At 55.8% G+C, this 17179-nt stretch overlaps 2 protein-coding genes across 3 annotated transcripts; one reads left to right on the top strand and one right to left on the bottom strand.

Moving 5' to 3' along the window:
• The first annotated feature begins 4445 nt into the window (after window positions 1–4445).
• On the top strand, window positions 4446–14271 carry ICAM2 (intercellular adhesion molecule 2). 2 transcript variants are annotated; one of them, XM_008149422.3, is made up of 5 exons: window positions 4446–4553; window positions 8786–8882; window positions 10576–10842; window positions 12099–12419; window positions 13411–14271. In XM_008149422.3, exons 2-5 carry the CDS (start codon window positions 8810–8812, stop codon window positions 13587–13589), a joined length of 840 nt encoding a protein of 279 aa, XP_008147644.2. In that variant the 5' UTR covers window positions 4446–4553; window positions 8786–8809; the 3' UTR covers window positions 13590–14271. The 2 variants fall into 2 exon arrangements, with proteins under 2 accessions (XP_008147644.2, XP_028013192.2); XM_028157391.2 differs by lacking the exon at window positions 4446–4553 and adding an exon at window positions 7902–7991.
• A 261-nt stretch (window positions 14272–14532) lies between these two features.
• On the bottom strand, window positions 14533–16851 carry PRR29 (proline rich 29). The gene is made up of 6 exons (XM_008149423.3): window positions 16792–16851; window positions 16385–16460; window positions 16105–16211; window positions 15060–15262; window positions 14830–14900; window positions 14533–14639 (listed from the first exon to the last, which is right to left on the bottom strand). Exons 1-6 carry the CDS (start codon window positions 16849–16851, stop codon window positions 14611–14613), a joined length of 546 nt encoding a protein of 181 aa, XP_008147645.2. The 3' UTR covers window positions 14533–14610.
• Between the last annotated feature and the right edge of the window lie 328 nt (window positions 16852–17179).

The raw sequence follows: 17179 nt of genomic DNA, 5'->3' as shown, positions 1-17179 counted from the left end.
GGGGTCGGAGGGGGCCCTGTTCCAGAAACAGGAGGGGCAGCCCAGCTGGATAGTAACTGAGTCAACTTGACCCCCAGAGCGGACTGGCAGGTGAGCCCAGTAAGTGCTCTTCACTGCTGTCTCCTCTTCCTGCCTCTCCGAATCCCTTCCCGGGCCTGCTCCGTGACTTGGAGGAAGCCACGGAAGTGCCTGTGGAGTGTGCCTGGAGGTGACACAAAGCTGGAAAGAGTGCCTAACACCAACGTGGTTCGTGACCCAATCAAGATTTCGGGAGATGCCGAGAACTGGAATGCTGAGTCTCAACCCAAGAAAGTGACAGGAAGTCCTGCCTTGATCGTAATGATGGGGCTGAGGGTGAAGGGTAGGGCTGTGAGGGGCCTAGAAACTCACAAACATTTGAAGAAACCGCTGTTGGGCCCTCAGACATCTGTCACGAGAGGAATTGGCTTTGCTGTCTCGTTCCAGGTTTGAATGGGAGTAGGGGGAACAGGGCCCAGGAGGGCAGACCCAGCTCCAGGAGGGGGCTGCCTATTGGCCCGAGCTGCCCAGGGGCCAAAGGAGGCTCTGAGACTGAGTGAGTGAGGAGTCGTCTGTTTGCTTTCGGTTTTTTGGGTGTTTTTGTGTGTTTTTTTTTTTGTGTGTGTGTGTGTGTGTGTGTGTGTGTGGGGGGGTTGGAGGGGGGTTCCAATAGAGGAGAAGAGCCTCATCCTGAACAGACTAGGAAGAAATTGTTTTTTTGGGTCAGAGGTTGGACTCAGATTCCTTCCAGATAAGCACAGATGACTGAGGCCTACCCTTCCCTATGGTGAGTTCCTGGAAGAGGCTGCCTGAGCGGGTATGAATCACAGGAAGCGGGGAGGGGAGAGGAGGGGCCAGGAGAGCTGAGCATTGGGTCGGGTGGGGTGTCTCATGTTCCAGACACACATGCCCTAAGGCGTGGCTAGGACCAGGTGAGAGAACAAGGCCCACGGTTGACTCATTTAGGACAATTGAGTTTGCACCTCAGAGTACCAACGGAGAGTACACTTAGGTTAAAGGGCTCAATGACCAAATGAATTTGGGGAACGCTGGAATACGTACAGATTTTGATGGCATTACTGTTCAGAGGCCCTTCATATGCTGACAGCTTGTTCTCCAAGACGGGATATACACTTACCGCCAATGATTGCCTTCCATTTATTTTTTTAAAAAGGAAGGGCCCTAGTTGCTTTGGCTCCGTGGATAGAGCATCAGCCTGCGGACTGAAGGGTCCTAGGTTCAATTCCAGTCAAGGGCACATGCCCGGGTTGCGGGCTCGATCCCCAGAAGGGGGGGGGAGGGGGCAGGAGGCAGCCGATCAATGATTCTCTCCCATCATTGATGTTTCTGACTCTCCCTCTCCCTTCCGCTCTGAAAGCAATTTAAAAAAAAAAAGGAAGGGAGGAAGGCTGTTTGGAGTGGCAGAAGTAATGTTATGTTTTCATCGAATCTTACTTTATTTTTCTCTTTCCAGGAAGACATTCCCAGCCTCTCCTGTCGTGAAGACCCAGCACCAAAGTAAGGCCTGGAGCCCGGCCAGTGCAGGCCACGTGCAGTTCACGCTGCAGCCTCCCCGCTGACTGACGAGTCCTCTGGGGATGCGTGGTCTCTGGCTCCGGACCGAAACCCACTGAAACTGGCTCAAGCAAAAAGGCCAAAAGAATTGGCTGGTGGACGCTGACCTGCAGGAAAGGCCTCAGGAATGGCTGGAACCAAGGACTGGAACCATCAGAGCACTTTGACCTCTTCTCTGAGCATTTGACCTCTTGCCTCTTACGGACTCACCGCCCTGTGAATGGAGGCTCGACTTTCTCTGACCTCTGCAACCTTGCAGGAAAAGACTCTTTCCCCAACTTGTTTAAAAACAAAACAACACACACACACACAAAAACACCTCACGTAAATACCTGAAATACCATGATGCCAACTTTGGAGCAATCATTCGGCCAGGAAGATGGGGTGGAGTAGGAGGACTGGAGCTCCCCAGAAAACCTGTTTGTGGTCGAGAAAGGAGGGGTTCTTCTCTAAAAGAGGCAAGTACAGCCATCACTCCTGGGGATAATGTGAATGAGACATGTGCCCTAATTTTTTTAACAAGTTTTTATATACCCTATATAATAAAAGGCTAATATGCAAATAGACCGAACGGCAGAATGACTGGTCACTATGACACACCCTGATCACCAGGGGGCAGACGCTCAAGGCAGGAGCTGCCCCCTGGTGGTCAGTGCACTCCCACGGGGGGAAGGCTGCTCAGCCAGAAGCCGGGCTCATGGCTGGTGAGCACAGTGGCGGTGGCGGGAGCCTCTCCTGCCTCCGTGGCAGCGCTAAGGATGTCTGACTGCCGGCTTAGGCCAGCTCCCCGTGGCGACCAGGCCTAAGTCAGCAATTGGACATCCCCCGAGGGCTCCTGGACTGCGAGAGGGTGCAGGCCTGGCTGAGGGACACCCCTCCCAGTGCACAAATTTTGTGCACCAGGCCACTGGTATATATATATATAAAAGGCTAATATGCAAAGTGTCCCCTCAGGAGTTCTACCAGGAGAGTGGGAGTTCGATTGCTTGCTATGACTTGCGCTGACCACCAGGGGGTGGCATGGAATGAATGAAGGCCCCGGCCAGCAGCCGGAAGGCCCCGATCGGCCCTGATCACTGGCCAGGCCTAGGGACCCTACCCATGCACGAATTTTGTGCACCGGGCCTCTAGTGTATTTTTTATTGATTTCAGAGAGGAAGGGAGAAGGAGAGAGAGAGAGAGAGAGAGAGAGAGAGAGAAACATCAATGATGAGAGAGAATCATTTATAGGCTGCCTCCTGCACTCCCCCTCCCCCACTGGGGACCAAGCCTGCAACCCGGGCATGTGTCCCGATGGGGAATCAAACCTGACCTCCTGATTCATAGGTTGATGCTCAGCCACTCAGCCACGCTGGCTGGGCCCTAATTTGTATCTACCACAGATAACATCAAAGCTGTAAAGTCACACGGGCTCCACAAAGCCTTTGGCCCTGATGCCCCCACCTCGACATTCTCCCTCGCTTGTGTTTTGGCAGCAGTGGGACAGGAAGTTTCCAAAATGAACTTCTGTGAAGAAACCGAAACACAAAAGCAGCAGGAGAGATGGCTTCGAGCCTGGAAGGCCCTGCGTGGGCGTGGCCTTGACTCTCCTGTTGGTCCCTGACATTGTCTACTCTGTGACTTGGCTAAGCCCGGAGTTTAAAACGGGGCTGGCCTCTGGGAGCGAGATCCCTGCTCGTGGGTGAGCCTCGCTGGCCACCCAGCACCCACCTCTGCACCCAGCTTTGATACTTTCTGCCTATTGGGACAGTCACTCAGCTAGGGTAGTTTCTTTGTTTTTGTGTTTTTTATCGCTAGGCGAGGTGGCAGGTGTGAAGTGACCTGAGAAAGCGATGGTCCTTGGTCACAGACAGGTTTCCGTGGTGGGGCATGTGGAACACAGGGAGACCCAGCTCGGTGATGTTGACTAGCTTCCTGCGGGGGCAACAGGCGGGTCACCCTGGAGCTATATCCTTCATCAAAGGCCCCAAGTAGTGCAGAAACTGCACCTCCAAAGAGAGAAGAAAATGGTATGGCAGTTCCTCAAAAAATTAAAACTACCATGTGACCCAGCAATCTCTCTTCTGGGTATGGACCCCAAGGAGTCAAAAGCAGGGAGTTGAAGAGATACTTGTTCACCCACATTCATTGTAGCATTATGCACAACAGCCAGAAGGTGGGAGCAACCCAAGTGTCCCACCGACGGATGAGTAGATACACAAATGTGGTCTATCCATACCGTGGGATATTATGCAGCTTTAAAAAGGAAGGTAATTCTGCCCTGGCCGGGCAGCTCAGTTGGTTAGAGCATCGTCCCTATATGCCAAGGTTGTGGGTTCAATCCCCAGTCAGGGCACATACATGAATGGGTGGATGAGTGGAGCAACAAATCGATGTTTCTCTCTCTAATCAAAAGTTTTTTATTTTAATTTAAAAAGAGGAAGGTAATTCTGACATGTGCTACAGGATGGATGAGCCTCGAGGACATTGTGCTCAGTGCAACAGTCAGAAAAGGACAAAGATCCCACTTACATGAGGTCCCTAGAGTCGTCCAATTCATAGAAACAAAGTAAAACAGTGGCTGCCAGGGACTGGGAGGAGGGGTGGCTGGGGAAGAGTTTCAGTCTGGGAGGATGGAAAAGTTCGGAGATGGATGGTGGTGGTCGTGGCACAGCAGTGTGACAGTACTGAATGCCGCAGAACTGTACACCAAAAAAGGTTAACGTGGTGACATTGTTGGCTGTGTATATTTTAATCACCATTTTTTTTAAGCGGGGAGCGGACGGTAAGAGATGAGAACCAGGCACAGGAAGCACGTGACTTCTGGGTGGAAGGAAGGGAGAAACCTGAATTAACAAGTCAGAACCCAAGACACCAGGGCACCCAGCGGCAGCATCTCATGCGGCTTCCACCTCTCGGGGTGCACTGGACCCCTGGCCACCCCTCCTTCCCCATCACTCACTCCATCCAGCAGATGACAGGTAAGGCCACGCTTCTCACCTCCCTTGGCAGAGTGGAAGGGATTTGGGATGGAGCATCAAAGCCTGAGTTTCAATCCCTCCCCCTCCCTGGACCTTCGTGCCCCCTCCCCACACACACACCCCCCCTCCACAAGCGTGGGGTTTGGGGAGGAGGCTGGAGATCCCAGAGATCCCCAGCTCCACGGAGCTCCTGTCTGCTCTCTGAGTTCAGGAGCCGTGCTTTGTGGTTGTTTCCTGTTTTTGTCCTCTTGCTTCCTCTCCTGCTCTGTCCGGGTGACAGATTTAGTTTCGGGGCTGCCTTCTGGTCCAGGGGCCCACGTGGGTATGCCCTGGGCCATCTGAGCTGGGCCGGAGCTTGGGAAGGGACAGTCCCCAACCTCTGGGGCCTGCATCTGGGGTTTAGGATGAATCCCAGTGAAATCCTCCCTCCGCCGTGAGAGGGGACTTCCCTCCCATTCCCATAGAGCCTCCTCTTCTGTCTAGACATGTGGGAATTTGTCTTTTCTCCTGGCATCCTTTTCGTAACATGTAATGTGTGGCACATAACGTAGCATATGTCGCACGCATGTACATTATATACAGCAGGGTAGTATAGACAGGCCTGAACCCAACACTCAACACAGGGATGAAATGTTCCTAAATCTTGCATCTACCTGTGCGTTCCTCACCTCCCACCCAGATGTAGCCACCGTCCCGATTTTCTTAGAGCTTTATCACATATGCATGCCTATTCTATTTTGTTTCGTTTCATACATCTTGGCATAAATTATTTATAGTCATTTTTAATTGTGGTAAAATTCATATAACACAAAATGTACCATCTTAACCATTTTTTGGTGTGCTTGTTTGTCCATAGTTGAGACATGTGTAGTAAAATACCTTGCTATGCTGGTGGTTTGATCTCTTTGTAGTTTTTTCAAGATAGATGCTTATACATTTAGAACTATTAAAACTTTCTGGTGAATTGATCCTTTAATTTAGGCAGTCATTTTATCTCTAATCAATATCTTTATCCTAAAAGTCCTCTTTGTCTGATAGCAATAGTCGGTTGTGGTAAGTACATGCATGTTTTTTTTGCAACTAATCTCGAGTTTTCTCATACAAAACGGAAACTCTACCCATCAAACAACTCACCAGGCCCTGGCAACCACCGTTCTACTTTCTTTTTCTGTGAATTTGTAACGTCTTCTTTTTAAAAAATACATTTTTATTGATTTGAGAGAGGAAGGAAGAGGGAGAGAAAGATAGAAACATCAATGATGAGAGAGGATCATCGATTGGCTGCCTTCTGCACATCCCACCCTGGGGAGCGAGCCCCCAACCCGGGCACGTGCCCTGACCAGGAATTGAACCATGAGCTCCTGATGTATAGGTTGACGCTCAACCCCTGAGCCACGCCGCTGGGCTGAAACGTCTTTTTAATCTTGTAATGTTCCTGTTTTCATTCCTAATAATGTTTCCTTGTGCCTTCTTTTGTTCATAAATAGATATGCCCATTCTATTTGTTTTCTCAAGAACTGACTTTTGGCATTATCCATCCTGTCTACTTTGTTTTCTAGTTTATTGATTTCTGCTCATTATTCTCTTTGAGTTTACTTTTGGGTTTACTTTGTTTTTTTTTCTTGTTCTAACTTCTTGACTACTTACTTAAATTGGATGCTTTTTTCAGACTATTTTCTAGTATAAGCATTGGAGGTATAAATTTCCCTCTAAGGGATGTTTGATGCATCCCATAAATTTTTATATATGTGTTTTCATTACTATTCAATTCTAAATCTTTTTAAATGTGTTATTACCCTTTTTTTTCTTTGACCCATGGGTTATTTAGGGCATGTTTTTACATTACCAAATATATGGAATTTTAAAACTAACCTTTTAAAAAATTTGTATTCTCTGATTTATAGGTACCTATCAAGCTTTTAAATTGTGTTTCAGCTCTTCTGTTCATTTACTGATTTTTTTTTGTCTGCTTCATTATTCATAGTTGAAAGAAGTGTATTAAAATCTCTTGCTTTGATGGTGGTTTTATCTCTTTGTAGTTCTTTGAAGCTAGATGCTTACAGGGTTAGAACTATCATAACTTCCTGGTGAACTGACCTTTTCATTTAGGCACTTAACCTGTTCCTAGTAAGTATTTTTATCGTCAAAGTCCGCTATGTCTGATATCAGTGGAGCTTTCCTGGCTTTTTCCTGGTTACTGTTTGCTTGGGCTGTGTTTTTCCATCCTTTGACTTTCAACCATTCCATACTCCTGTGTCAAGATCCGGGTCACGCCCATTGGCTAGTCACATCGAAAAATTGTAGTTTCGAAGGGAACCAGCCTGAATCACATTAAAAATCTGAGGATTTGTAAAGATCATGGGACCCTGGTTGTCTCAGTTTATAGCCCAGCTGTAGCCTGGGGGGCAGCAGAGGAGAAAGATATGCTAAGTGGGCCCAGAAGAAAGGTTGTTTGGGTTGTTTATTAAGACTGTCTTTCATTCATTTGCTAATCCACCCATCCATGAATCTACGGACTGAACAGTTATTAAGACCTACTGTGTGCCAGGCAGTGTCACTTCCTGGTGGCTGTAGCTTCTGCCCTCATAGATGGAAAGGCCAGTGGGGAGGGAGGGGAGACTGACATGTAAGCTCTCAGTCTAACAAAGACATGTCTAACAAAGCCATGCGCACAGGCCTGGTTTGCCCCAACTGTGACTCAGTTTCCCCATCTTTAAGATGGGGACAGTAACAGTACCTACCTCGTAGAGTTGGGGGATTAATTAGTTAATACTTGTAGAGTGCTTGTGACCGGCAGTCAGTAAATGTTCACGTTATTGTATTACTGTTGTGATTGTTTTTGTAGTTACTGTTATTATTATTATTCGGACCCAGTGGAGACCACAGAGCCCCCACTACAGCAGGGCCCATTGTCTGATCCCCCGGGGTGCCCCCTCAGCCTCTAGCTTGGATTGGAGGAGTGTTTCCTGCAGCCGCACCGTGGGCTGGAGTTCAGTCCCACTCTCTTCTCCATCTTCTCTGTATCATTCCGAGGCCCAGCGAGCGGCTGTCGCGGGGCTTCCCCGGGTCCTTGCTGACAAGGGCTGCCCTCGACAGCCACATACTATAGTAACAGCAGCCAAAGAGAAGGGCATGGCCTCTCCCGCCTTCCCAACCCAGGAGCGAGGTTTGGCCTGAGCCCGGAAAATGCTGGGCCATCCCTTTGGCAAGACCCCATCTGCGGGGGTGGGAGGGTGGGGGTGGGGATGGGGGCGGCTGAGAAAGCAAGGAAGCCTGCTGCTGTCCTGTCTCTCCCAGGCCAGCTGGCCCCCGGGCCTCCTGGCCACAGCTGGAGCAATAGAAGGCTGGATGTGTCAGGACCAAAAGCCTCCTGGCAAGACCCTCCCCACCATCGGAATCCCCCTCACCTGCTCACTGCGTCCGAGGATCCCGCAACAGGTGACAAAGCCTCCAGGAAACACACTGCAGCTTGTCAGACCCTGACCCCAGACCTCCGCTCCCCACCTGGACGGGGAGGCGAGACCCCGCAAGCCAGGTCTGGAAATGGAGGCTGAGGATTTGGGCTGCAGTCAGACTGATCCCATAACCTCTGTCTGTGCCTGGGCTGCCGGGGCTGGGAAATTTCCCGAGGCTCTGGCCTCAGACCGTCCCTGTATCGGCTGAGCAGGGACAGGTCAGGGCTGAAAGCTATGCGGGTATGAAGGTCTAAGTAGATCTGTGCTGGGCTGTTAGCTGGAGTGCCTCCAAGTCCCACCCACGTTTCCCTAGACAAGCCCAGCTCTTGATCAGCGTTGCTAGGGTGACCCTGTTCTGGACAGGTCCTGACTTAGGATATGTTCTTCCCAGAGGGGACCCCAACAGTGTGTCCTGTGAGATTTGGGGTTCCCCAGATCTGGGGCTTGTAGTCATCACTGTCTTCTGTGCCCACACAGCACACCAGAATCCTGTGTGCACGCACATCACTCACACACGTGTACCTGCTTGCCCACGTGTGGGCACTCGTCACCTCTAAACGGAGCATGCCCAAGGGTCAAGTCGTGGCCCCGCTTGGCAGCAGCTCCCGCCTCCCTCGGCTGGACTCTTGCAGCCCAGGCGGAGGAAGCCGCCTTCCACATGGCTTCCCAAGAACTGCTCAGATAATGAGAGGAAATGCAGTCACCCGCTTACAAAAGGCTGGCGGCTCCGCTGGACTCCGGGCCACCCCTCCCTGATCCCACGCTCTATCTCTGCAGGCCCCCTCGGCTGCCGGCCCGTGGATGCCATTTGAGATGTCCCCTTTCTGTTGCTGGGGCCTGCCCGCAGCTCTTCTGGCTCTGCTCTTCTGCCCAGGTGAGCCAGGGCCTGGGGTTCCTGACTTGGCCTGTGCCAGCCCAGAGGGCGGGCTGCCTGCTCCCCGAGGCTTTGGCATGGTGGCCCCCGCCGTGGGTACAGGATGCCATGGAAATCTAGCTTCCCTGTGGCCCTGGGCAGCAGGCGAGGCTCCTGGCCCTTTGGACACCAGGTTGAATAGCCCCACAGCTTCACGGCGTGTGGATGTGGCAGGTCATGGAGACTAAATGGCGGGCTGAGTGGGGGCCTCAGGAGGTGAAGGATGCTGGGGTTCAAGAGAAGGTGAAGGCGTGCCCTCGCTGGGCTTCAGATGCGGCCTCGGGGACAGAAGAGGGTAGCAGAGGGCCTCACCTTCTGGCTATCCTCAGAGCGAAAGTGAAACCTCTCCCAGTGGGTCAAGGGACTGTGAGGGGAAATACCACCAGGTGCCACGATCCCTGTTTTGGACAACCTGCCAGATGCTTTTAAAGCGCTATCTCATTGAACCGTCACAACAACTTTGGGAAAGGAATGACTAGCCCATTTCACAGATGAAGAAACTGAGGCTCAGAGAGAGCAAGCACCTTGCCTAAGGTCACACAGCTGGCACACGGTGAACTCAGGATTCAAATCCAGCTCTATGTACCTGCAAAGCCCGTCTCTTGCCACTTCATTATAGTCTACCATCTGGGGGGCTGCGTGGGGGCATGGCGCTAGCACCGGACCCAGGCTGGGCCCAGCCGGTTGGGATCGAGGACCTTCCTGGTCATTGCTGAAGGAGAGGTGAGTGCTGAGGGCTCAGTCTCCACGCATCAAATACTTCCTGAGTCTGTCACACACAGGACACAGTGGGGAACAGGGCCCTGCCTTCTAGACGCTCCAACATGGCGAAGGGAGAGTCCGTACGACTGTGAGTCACTGGGACAGTCCCGGGCCATCGGCGAGGTGGCCCCATTTCCTTTCTGACCTCCGCCTCCCCTGCGTTCTTCCTCGCTGAGCTAGAGCATCCTGACGCCTCGCTGTTCCGCAGACACAGCACACCCACTCCCGGCCCAGGGCGTCTCCTTGGAATATTCCCCCCGTTATCTGCAGGGCTCACCCCCATCTCCCTCATGTCTTTGCTCAAATGTTGTTATTTCAGTGAGGCCTGTGCTAAAGTGCCCTCCCCCCCAAGTACACATACACCACCACCCCACCACCCCTTTTCCTTTCCCAGGCACTTACCACCATCCAATGGGCTGGATGTTTGTTTATTGTTATCTGTTTTCTTCACTAGAAAAGAGCTCTGTAAGGGCACTCCTGCAGAGCCTGGAACAGTACTTGGCCCATAGCGGGTGTTCAAAAAGTATTTGAGGGCCAAAGGAAAGGAGGAGGGAGGGGTTGAACCCTGGGCCGCAGTCCACCTCCCTCTCAGAGAGGCCTTGGCGGAGGAGGGAGGGCACATTAGGGCTGGGCCTTGAAGGTTGACTGGGTTCCCCCTCCATGGAGAGAGAAGGGCATGAGGAAGACTTCTCTGTCTGGCGGTGACAGGCTGGAGGAGGGGCACCCAGAGGCAGGGAGACAGCCCACGGAGGCCTGAACAAGGGTCAAGGGTCTAGGAGCAGAGGGACCATCCCTGGCCTTCCTTCTTTGGCCCCGCCCCCTCCATCAGACCGGGCAGCTCACTGGGCAGGACAGCGGGGACATCTGCTGCCCGGAGTTTCCGGTCTTCCAGGGTCTGGTGAGGCGGCGTTCGAGGTCTACGCGTCGCCAGAGCAGCTGGTGGTGAAGCACGGAGCGTCCTCTGAGATCAACTGTAGTACCAGCTGTCTGCAGCCGACCATCAGTGGTTTGGAGACCACCCTGAGCAAGACTCTGCTGGACAAGCAGCCTCAGTGGGAGCGATACAGGGTCTCCAACGTCTCCAACAGCACGGTCGTCTATTGCCACTTCACCTGCTCTGGGAAGCAGATGCTTCGGAACGTCAGCGTCACTGTGTTCCGTGAGTGCCTCTCGCAGGGCCCTCCTCCCCGGCGCAGAGCCTGCTCCTGAGTGCTCTGCCCGCCCCGCCCTGGGCTCCTGGGCTGACAAGGAGCAATGCCGAGGCCGAGGCCGTGGGCACAGAGTCTGTTCCCACCCTTCTGGCCTCCTTGGGCCTGCTGGCAACCCCGCCTCTGAGGCTTGCTCAGAAGAGGGCGATCACAGTGCTCACAGCCTCCTCCCAGCTCAGCAGCAGCCCCGCCCGTGGAACACCCCAGACCCCATGACAAGTGGTGGGGTACCATCAGGAGGGCTGCATGCTCTCCAGGGGAGGTTGAGGAGTCCCCACGTGCTTTTCTCTTCCCTCGGCAAATGTGGGACCCTCACACATACACCTGCCCACAGCCAGGGAGGCCAGGATAGGCCGGGATTCTCCCAACATCTCGGCACTAAGGCTCTTGCTTGGATCCTCCCCATGGATCAAATAAAGGATGCCCTAGATCAGTGATGGGCAACCTTTTGAGCTTGGTGTGTCAAACTTCACCAAAAAAACTGAGCATAACTTGGGTAGTGTGTCACTTTGAGGAAAAAACATTATTTCGCAAATGTTTCATCCTCAGGAGCAGCAAATGTTTCATCCTCGGCATGCGGCCGCCTCAGCGGCCGCGTGTCATCAGAAATGGCTACGCGTGTCAGTGCTGACACGCGTGTCATAGGTTCGCCATCACTGCCCTAGATCCAACACACTATCCCGGTGTGACTGAGGCGAGGTGTCTGGCTCAGAGGGAAATGCGGGCCACACCGAGGGCTCCGTGTGATAGGGGATTGAGGAGGCTTGAACCTGACCCTAGAGAACTAAGGCAGGTCTGACGTTGGCCCCACCTCTTAAGTGAGAACTCACAGTTCATGCCCAGTCCCAGTGAGCACTCCCTTCTAGGTCTCTCTGAACATAATTACCCAACTGTTTAATTTTTAAAGTTCTGGAGAGGAAGGAGACAGATGCAAACATTTATATCTTCCTCGTTGGCTGCACAGTTTCTGATCCTCTCTTTGGAGACAGCTAACCACCTCCATTCTTGTCCACTGCAGAAACCATCATGTTCCTCACACTACCACCCAGCACCCCCTTCACCCTGAGCTGCTTCCTTCTTCCTCTCCTACACGCTGGACCACAAGTCCAGCCAGGGGCCTTGAGTACACCGTGCTGATAGCGGGTGCTCTTGGCTGGGTGGGCCTGCTGGGGCTGTGCCCCCAACCTCCCCACTTTCTCCCCTGCAGACCCCCCAGAGCAAGTGCTGCTGAAGCTGCAGCCCACTTGGGTGACCGTGGGCAATGCCTTCACCATTGAGTGCAGCGTGCCTGCCGTGGCACCCCTTGAGAACCTCACCCTCACCCTGCTCCGTGGCCAGGAGCCCCTGCACATGCACACCTTTGTGGGGGCAACAGCTGCCCCACAAGAAGCCAGGATCACACACAACAGCACGGCCCACAAGGAAGACGGTCGCCACAACTTCTCCTGCCGGGCTGAGCTGGACCTGCGGCCTCGTGGCGGGGGCCTCATCCGAAGAACCTCGGAGCCCCAGGTGCTTGAGATCCATGGTGAGGAGGAGGCCCCCCGCCTGCCCCGGAGAGGAGCGGGGGGGGGGGGGGGGAAGGGCAGCGCGTTCACATTCCTTAGGGAAGTCAGAACCTCAGCCCACTCTCTGCCAGCCCCAGGGGCAGGCACCAGGGGCCCCACACCTGGTCCTGAGGGGTTCCTCTTATGCTCCCGCCTCCCTGAAGCTCTCTCCAAGCCCCCAGCGTGGCCCTGGACCAGATTAGTGAGCTGTGTGACCTTGACCAAGTCAACCGCCTCTCTCTGGCTCCTCTCTACAAGGAAAAGTTTGACCTAGCTGACCCCTCAGGTCTTCTAGAACTCCACTGTCCTTTGATTCTTTTTGTTACTGTTAGTCCTCGCCTGAGGATATTTTCCAATGATTTTAGAAAGAGCGGAAGAGAGAGGGGGAAGGGGAGAGAGAGAGAGAAACATGGACGTGAGAGAGACACATTTATTGGTTGCCTCCCGCACCCCCCCCCCCCGACCCTGACTGGGAATCAAACCCACAACCCTTCCGTGCTCATCTACACCAGCCAGGGCGGTTCTGTGACTCTTGATGGCAGGTGTTCCCTGTCTTCAGAGAGTTTGGTAGAAACTCACTCAGCTCTGCCCAGGGAGGGGTTGGCGTGCACTGTCCAGACCATGGTGTCCGGAGGCCACATGCTGTCCTTACAGCCTCACCGAGGCCTGGCTGGTAGCCTGGACCCCACTTACCTTTCCCCTAGTTAGTACACCATTTGTCACTCACCCCTGTGACACGGGGTGGCTGCAGGATGGATGGGGGTGGATCTCACTCCCCCTTGGGCCCTGGCACCTAGGACCAGACACTTCTTTTTTTTTTTTTTTTTAATCTTTATTGTTGAAAAGCATTACCTGTGTCTCCTTTTCCCCCATCGACCCTCTTCAGCCCCCTCTGCGGCCATGGGTTATGCATATGTGCATACAAGGCCCGGAGGCCTTCTCAGACCACCGCCCCCTCTCCCCTCCCCCTAGAGCCGATGCCGGACAACCAGATGGTCATCATCATCGCAGTCGTGTCGGTGCTGCTGCTCTTGTTTGTGGCGTCCGTCCTGCTCTGCTTTGTCTTCGGCCAGCAGTGGCACCAGAGGCGGAGAGGCAATTACGGGGTACAAGCAGCTTGGCGGAGACTGAGACGCTCCTACCGGGCATAGCCTGCAGGGGGGGGGGCATGGCTGCTGCCACGGCAGCCACTGGAACTCAGTGCGGCTCTCAGGGATGTGGCCCGTGGCCCGGCCATGGAAGAAGGACAGTGACAAGCAGCCGAGGACTTTGGGGACATTTCCTTTTCGAGTCTGAATACAAACACCTGGACTTAACCCTGTGCCTCGGGTCTCCTCCTGGGAGAGTACTCAACGGCCGGGAAGGTGACTCATCGGAGGGGAAGGTGACTCATCGGGCCTACACTTCTCTCCCTGGATGCCTCCTCAGTGTCCCTCCACCCTCTGCTTCACAGCGGCCTCGGGCCAGCCCAGCCCGGGGGCGCCCCCATGCTGACCAGCCTAGGCACCAGGCACCCACCCTCATCGGGCCGAGTGACAAGTGTGCCCTGGCCTGGTAGGGCAGAGACACTCTGTTCCCACATGGCCCTCGGGAACGCGGGCCACTCCCTGTCGGAGCAGGACATGGCCAACAGAGCCAGCTTCCTGGGGTGAGGCGGAGGGTGGGGACCCCAAGGGATCTGGCTCAGCTCCAGGACCCTCCCAAGCAGGACTCTTCCGCATCTTGGCCTTTACAGAGCTGTGGACAACAAAGTCAGTCTTCCCTCGCCTCCTGCTCCATTATTAGGCCAAGCTGAGACTCCGCAGCCCTGGCCTTCCCAGAGAGAGGGGTGAGGGACTGAGGTCTGGGGTGGGGGGGCGGGGGAGGATCTGGTTTCCAGCCTCCCCCTTGTCTGGGAAGCAAACAGTGGGGCAGAGTTGGGTGTTCCTGTGGGTCCCGGGCCTTGAATAGTGAATAACCTAATGAGCTTACTCCAGATAAGAGATCGGCTGGTTCAAGGTCTTAATGGGAAGGAGAGGAGACTGATTCACCCTGGAGGGGGGCGGGGGGCCTGGTTGGGGTTGAGGCAGAGAAGGGCTGTCAGGTGTGGCTTTGAGCACCAGAGGGGCCGTCGGGGGGCTGTATCCAGCCTCGCAGTGCAGCTGGTGTGGGTCCCTGGGCCAGCGTCTGTCTTCATAGTAAGCTCTCAGCATCGTAGTAATCTGGGTGGGGGGAGAGCACCCTCATCTTGACTCCCTCCTGCCTCAGTGGACCCCAAGGAGGGAGAGGGAAGGGGACAGGCCAGATGCCTGCAGCAGTGACAGTTCCCCCGCCCTCAGGGGAACACACCCCTCCTAGCCTCCTGACCCATCCCTAGGCCTGGACCCTGCTGCCCACACACCCTGCCCCTACCTGAAGCCGGGGGTACATCCGCACCCACAGTCCCTGTGGCACTGGGGGGTGGAGGTGGGGGCACGGCTCTCCTGAGATGGGGATGAGAAAAGAAATGCCCCCATCAGAAGTGTCCTCTGCGGTTTGACCCACAACGATCCCCCCCCCCCCCCCCGGCCCCAACCCCAAGACAGCGCTTCCAGCCCAGCCAGAGCAGGGCCTGGCAGTGCCCAGACCTCCGCCTCACTTACACCCCCCTTTTCCTGGCAGGAGGGCGCTGCGGGATCCTGGGTGCATCCTGCAGGGGGGGCTGGGGTGGGGGAGCGGGGAGGAACGGCGCTGGCCAGGGCGGCGGGCCGGGCAGGTAGTGGTGGTGGAACACCAGGGGCCCTTCCTCCTGGGCCGCCAGGTCCTCCTCCTCCTCCCTCTCCTCCGTCGGACCCTCCACGTGGACCTGGGGGTTGTGCGAGAGGGGCGGGGAGCTGGTGACACAGGATCAGCCTCTCCCCACCCCCACTCCTCCGTGTGTCTAAATTATTTTTCCAGATATGCATCATCAAATGGTTGTTGGTGTTTGCTACCTGCAAGCAGGCACTTTGGAGACAGTTTGCAGGTGGGAAACCTGAGGCTTGAAGAGCTTGAGCCGCTGGGCTAAGGTCACCCAGCCAAGAAGAGGCGAGCAGGGACGGGAAGAATCCAGGTTTGACTCCAGAGCGGGGCCAGGAAGCTAGCTGCCCTGGCCCGCCCCAGGCCCTGGAGCCACTCCTCCCAGGGCCGCTGGAGGGCTCTGCCAGCCGGGGTGGTGGACACACCCTCCCCTCCAACCATCAAAATCCCCTGCGGCTCCAAGCGGCTCCAAGGACTGGTTCTAAGGCCACCTGCCCTCCACGGAGCCTTTCCTCATGCCCCAGCCAGGTGGGCACGCAGGCAGGGCCACTGCCTGGTGTTCGTAGTCATTCATCTATTCATTGGCTTCTCAGCGAACATCAGCCCTAAGTGCCAGGCGCCTGCAGTCCAGGGAGGGACACACGGCAGGGACGCCTCCTTGAAAACAAGGCCTGCGCGGTCTGGATCAGGGACCCCCACCCCCAACCCACGGAGACTGGCACAAGGCCTGGCACATAATCGTGCCAAACAGACCCAGCCAGATAGGTGTGGGCTGACTTCCGGCTCCTTTCACCTGGTCCTCTCTCTCAGGGGATCCCCCGGATGGATCCCCACCCCCGGACCTGCAGGTGGGGGGAGAATCCCTACCCCCCACCATTCCCCCCCACCCCCCCACCCCCAGCCTCGCACCTGCGGGCCAGAGAAGGCGGGCCAGGGGTTGAGCGCTGCTGCCACCAGGCGACCCAGGATCAGCTGGTGCATCTGCGCGGTCTGCAGCAGCAGCAGCTCCATCAGGTCTAGAGGACGGAGGTTCAGCGGGCTCGGCCCCCAGCCCTCTGCCCCCACCCCAGGGCCTTTTCCCGGACACCCAGCTCTGGGGCGCAGAAGGGGGTGGTGATGCAGCCTCAATGCCCAGGCAGGTGCGGGGTAGAGGGAGGTACAAGGGGCAGGAGAGAGCCATGAGTCTCACCTTCCTTCACACGTCCAGGCTGCGGGGGTGGCGGTGGGACGGCCCACGGGAGGGGCTGCAGGACCGTCACCCAGGGCTGGGGAAAGGGGTGACTCAGCCAGGCTAAGCGGAGAAGGGATTAGGGGTCCAATCCCTCCCGCCGCCCCCCCCCCCCCCCCCCCCCCCCCGCAGTTGCCTCCCTAACCCCGCAGGGGCCTCTAACTCCCCTCAGCGCCCCCTTGGCCTCCCCGCTCCCTGCCAAGTCTCTTCCTCTCCAGCTGGGGTCGCTCTCCTCACCTCATCCCCCACCACCCCCTCCACGGTTCTTGCCCCTCCCGCGCCGGCCCACCCCGTGACCGCTCCCCAGCTCTGCCATCGCCCCCAGGCCTCCCGGCAAAGGCAGGCTCTGCTCCCCGGCTCAGCCTCACCATGGGGGCTGCACTTCGCGGTGGGGAATCACCCCAGCGCCCTCCAGTCCCGGAGGCCATAGCCGGCTGCCTGAGGTCAGGGTTACCTTGGCGACGCGACGCAAAGTCTCCCTGGCCAGAGCAGGTCCCGCCCACCCGCTCCGGATGCCTGGGGCGTTTGCCTAAGTCGCTGCCTTCAGCTCTCCTTTCTCCACCTCCAAGGACGTGGGGTCCCCAGGACCCTCCCCCACAAGAGGCCCGGATGTCCACCTCCAAGCCCCCTGCACCGGGCGGGGCTGGGTCTCACGTCTTATTCCTCGCGGTAACTCCAGACCCTTACACACCCCCAGCCCCTGACCTGGGCTTGTGTTTGGTGAGTGAATGAGCGGCTGGAGAGGCCGGCCCTAAC

Source organism: Eptesicus fuscus, chromosome 20, assembly GCF_027574615.1.
Source record: "Eptesicus fuscus isolate TK198812 chromosome 20, DD_ASM_mEF_20220401, whole genome shotgun sequence".
NCBI classification, from domain to species: domain Eukaryota; kingdom Metazoa; phylum Chordata; class Mammalia; order Chiroptera; family Vespertilionidae; genus Eptesicus; species Eptesicus fuscus.
The sequence above is the reverse complement of the archived record's forward strand: the minus strand, read 5'-3'. Positions and strand labels throughout refer to the sequence as shown.

What these genes read in the sequence shown, in the direction of transcription:
- ICAM2 (XM_028157391.2), top strand. Translation starts at nt 7,902, where the DNA reads ATGTGTCAGGACCAAAAGCCTCCTGGCAAGACCCTCCCCACCATCGGA. An exon ending in GTCCGAGGATCCCGCAACAG is followed by an intron (nt 7,992 to 8,785) that starts GTGACAAAGCCT and finishes CTATCTCTGCAG; the next exon opens with GCCCCCTCGGCTGCCGGCCC. An exon ending in GGCTCTGCTCTTCTGCCCAG is followed by an intron (nt 8,883 to 10,575) that starts GTGAGCCAGGGC and finishes CCGGTCTTCCAG; the next exon opens with GGTCTGGTGAGGCGGCGTTC.
- PRR29 (XM_008149423.3), bottom strand. Translation starts at nt 16,851, where the DNA reads ATGGCCTCCGGGACTGGAGGGCGCTGGGGTGATTCCCCACCGCGAAGT. An exon ending in CGCGAAGTGCAGCCCCCATG is followed by an intron (nt 16,461 to 16,791) that starts GTGAGGCTGAGC and finishes CCCTTTCCCCAG; the next exon opens with CCCTGGGTGACGGTCCTGCA. An exon ending in GGATGTACCCCCGGCTTCAG is followed by an intron (nt 14,640 to 14,829) that starts GTAGGGGCAGGG and finishes CCCCCCACCCAG; the next exon opens with ATTACTACGATGCTGAGAGC.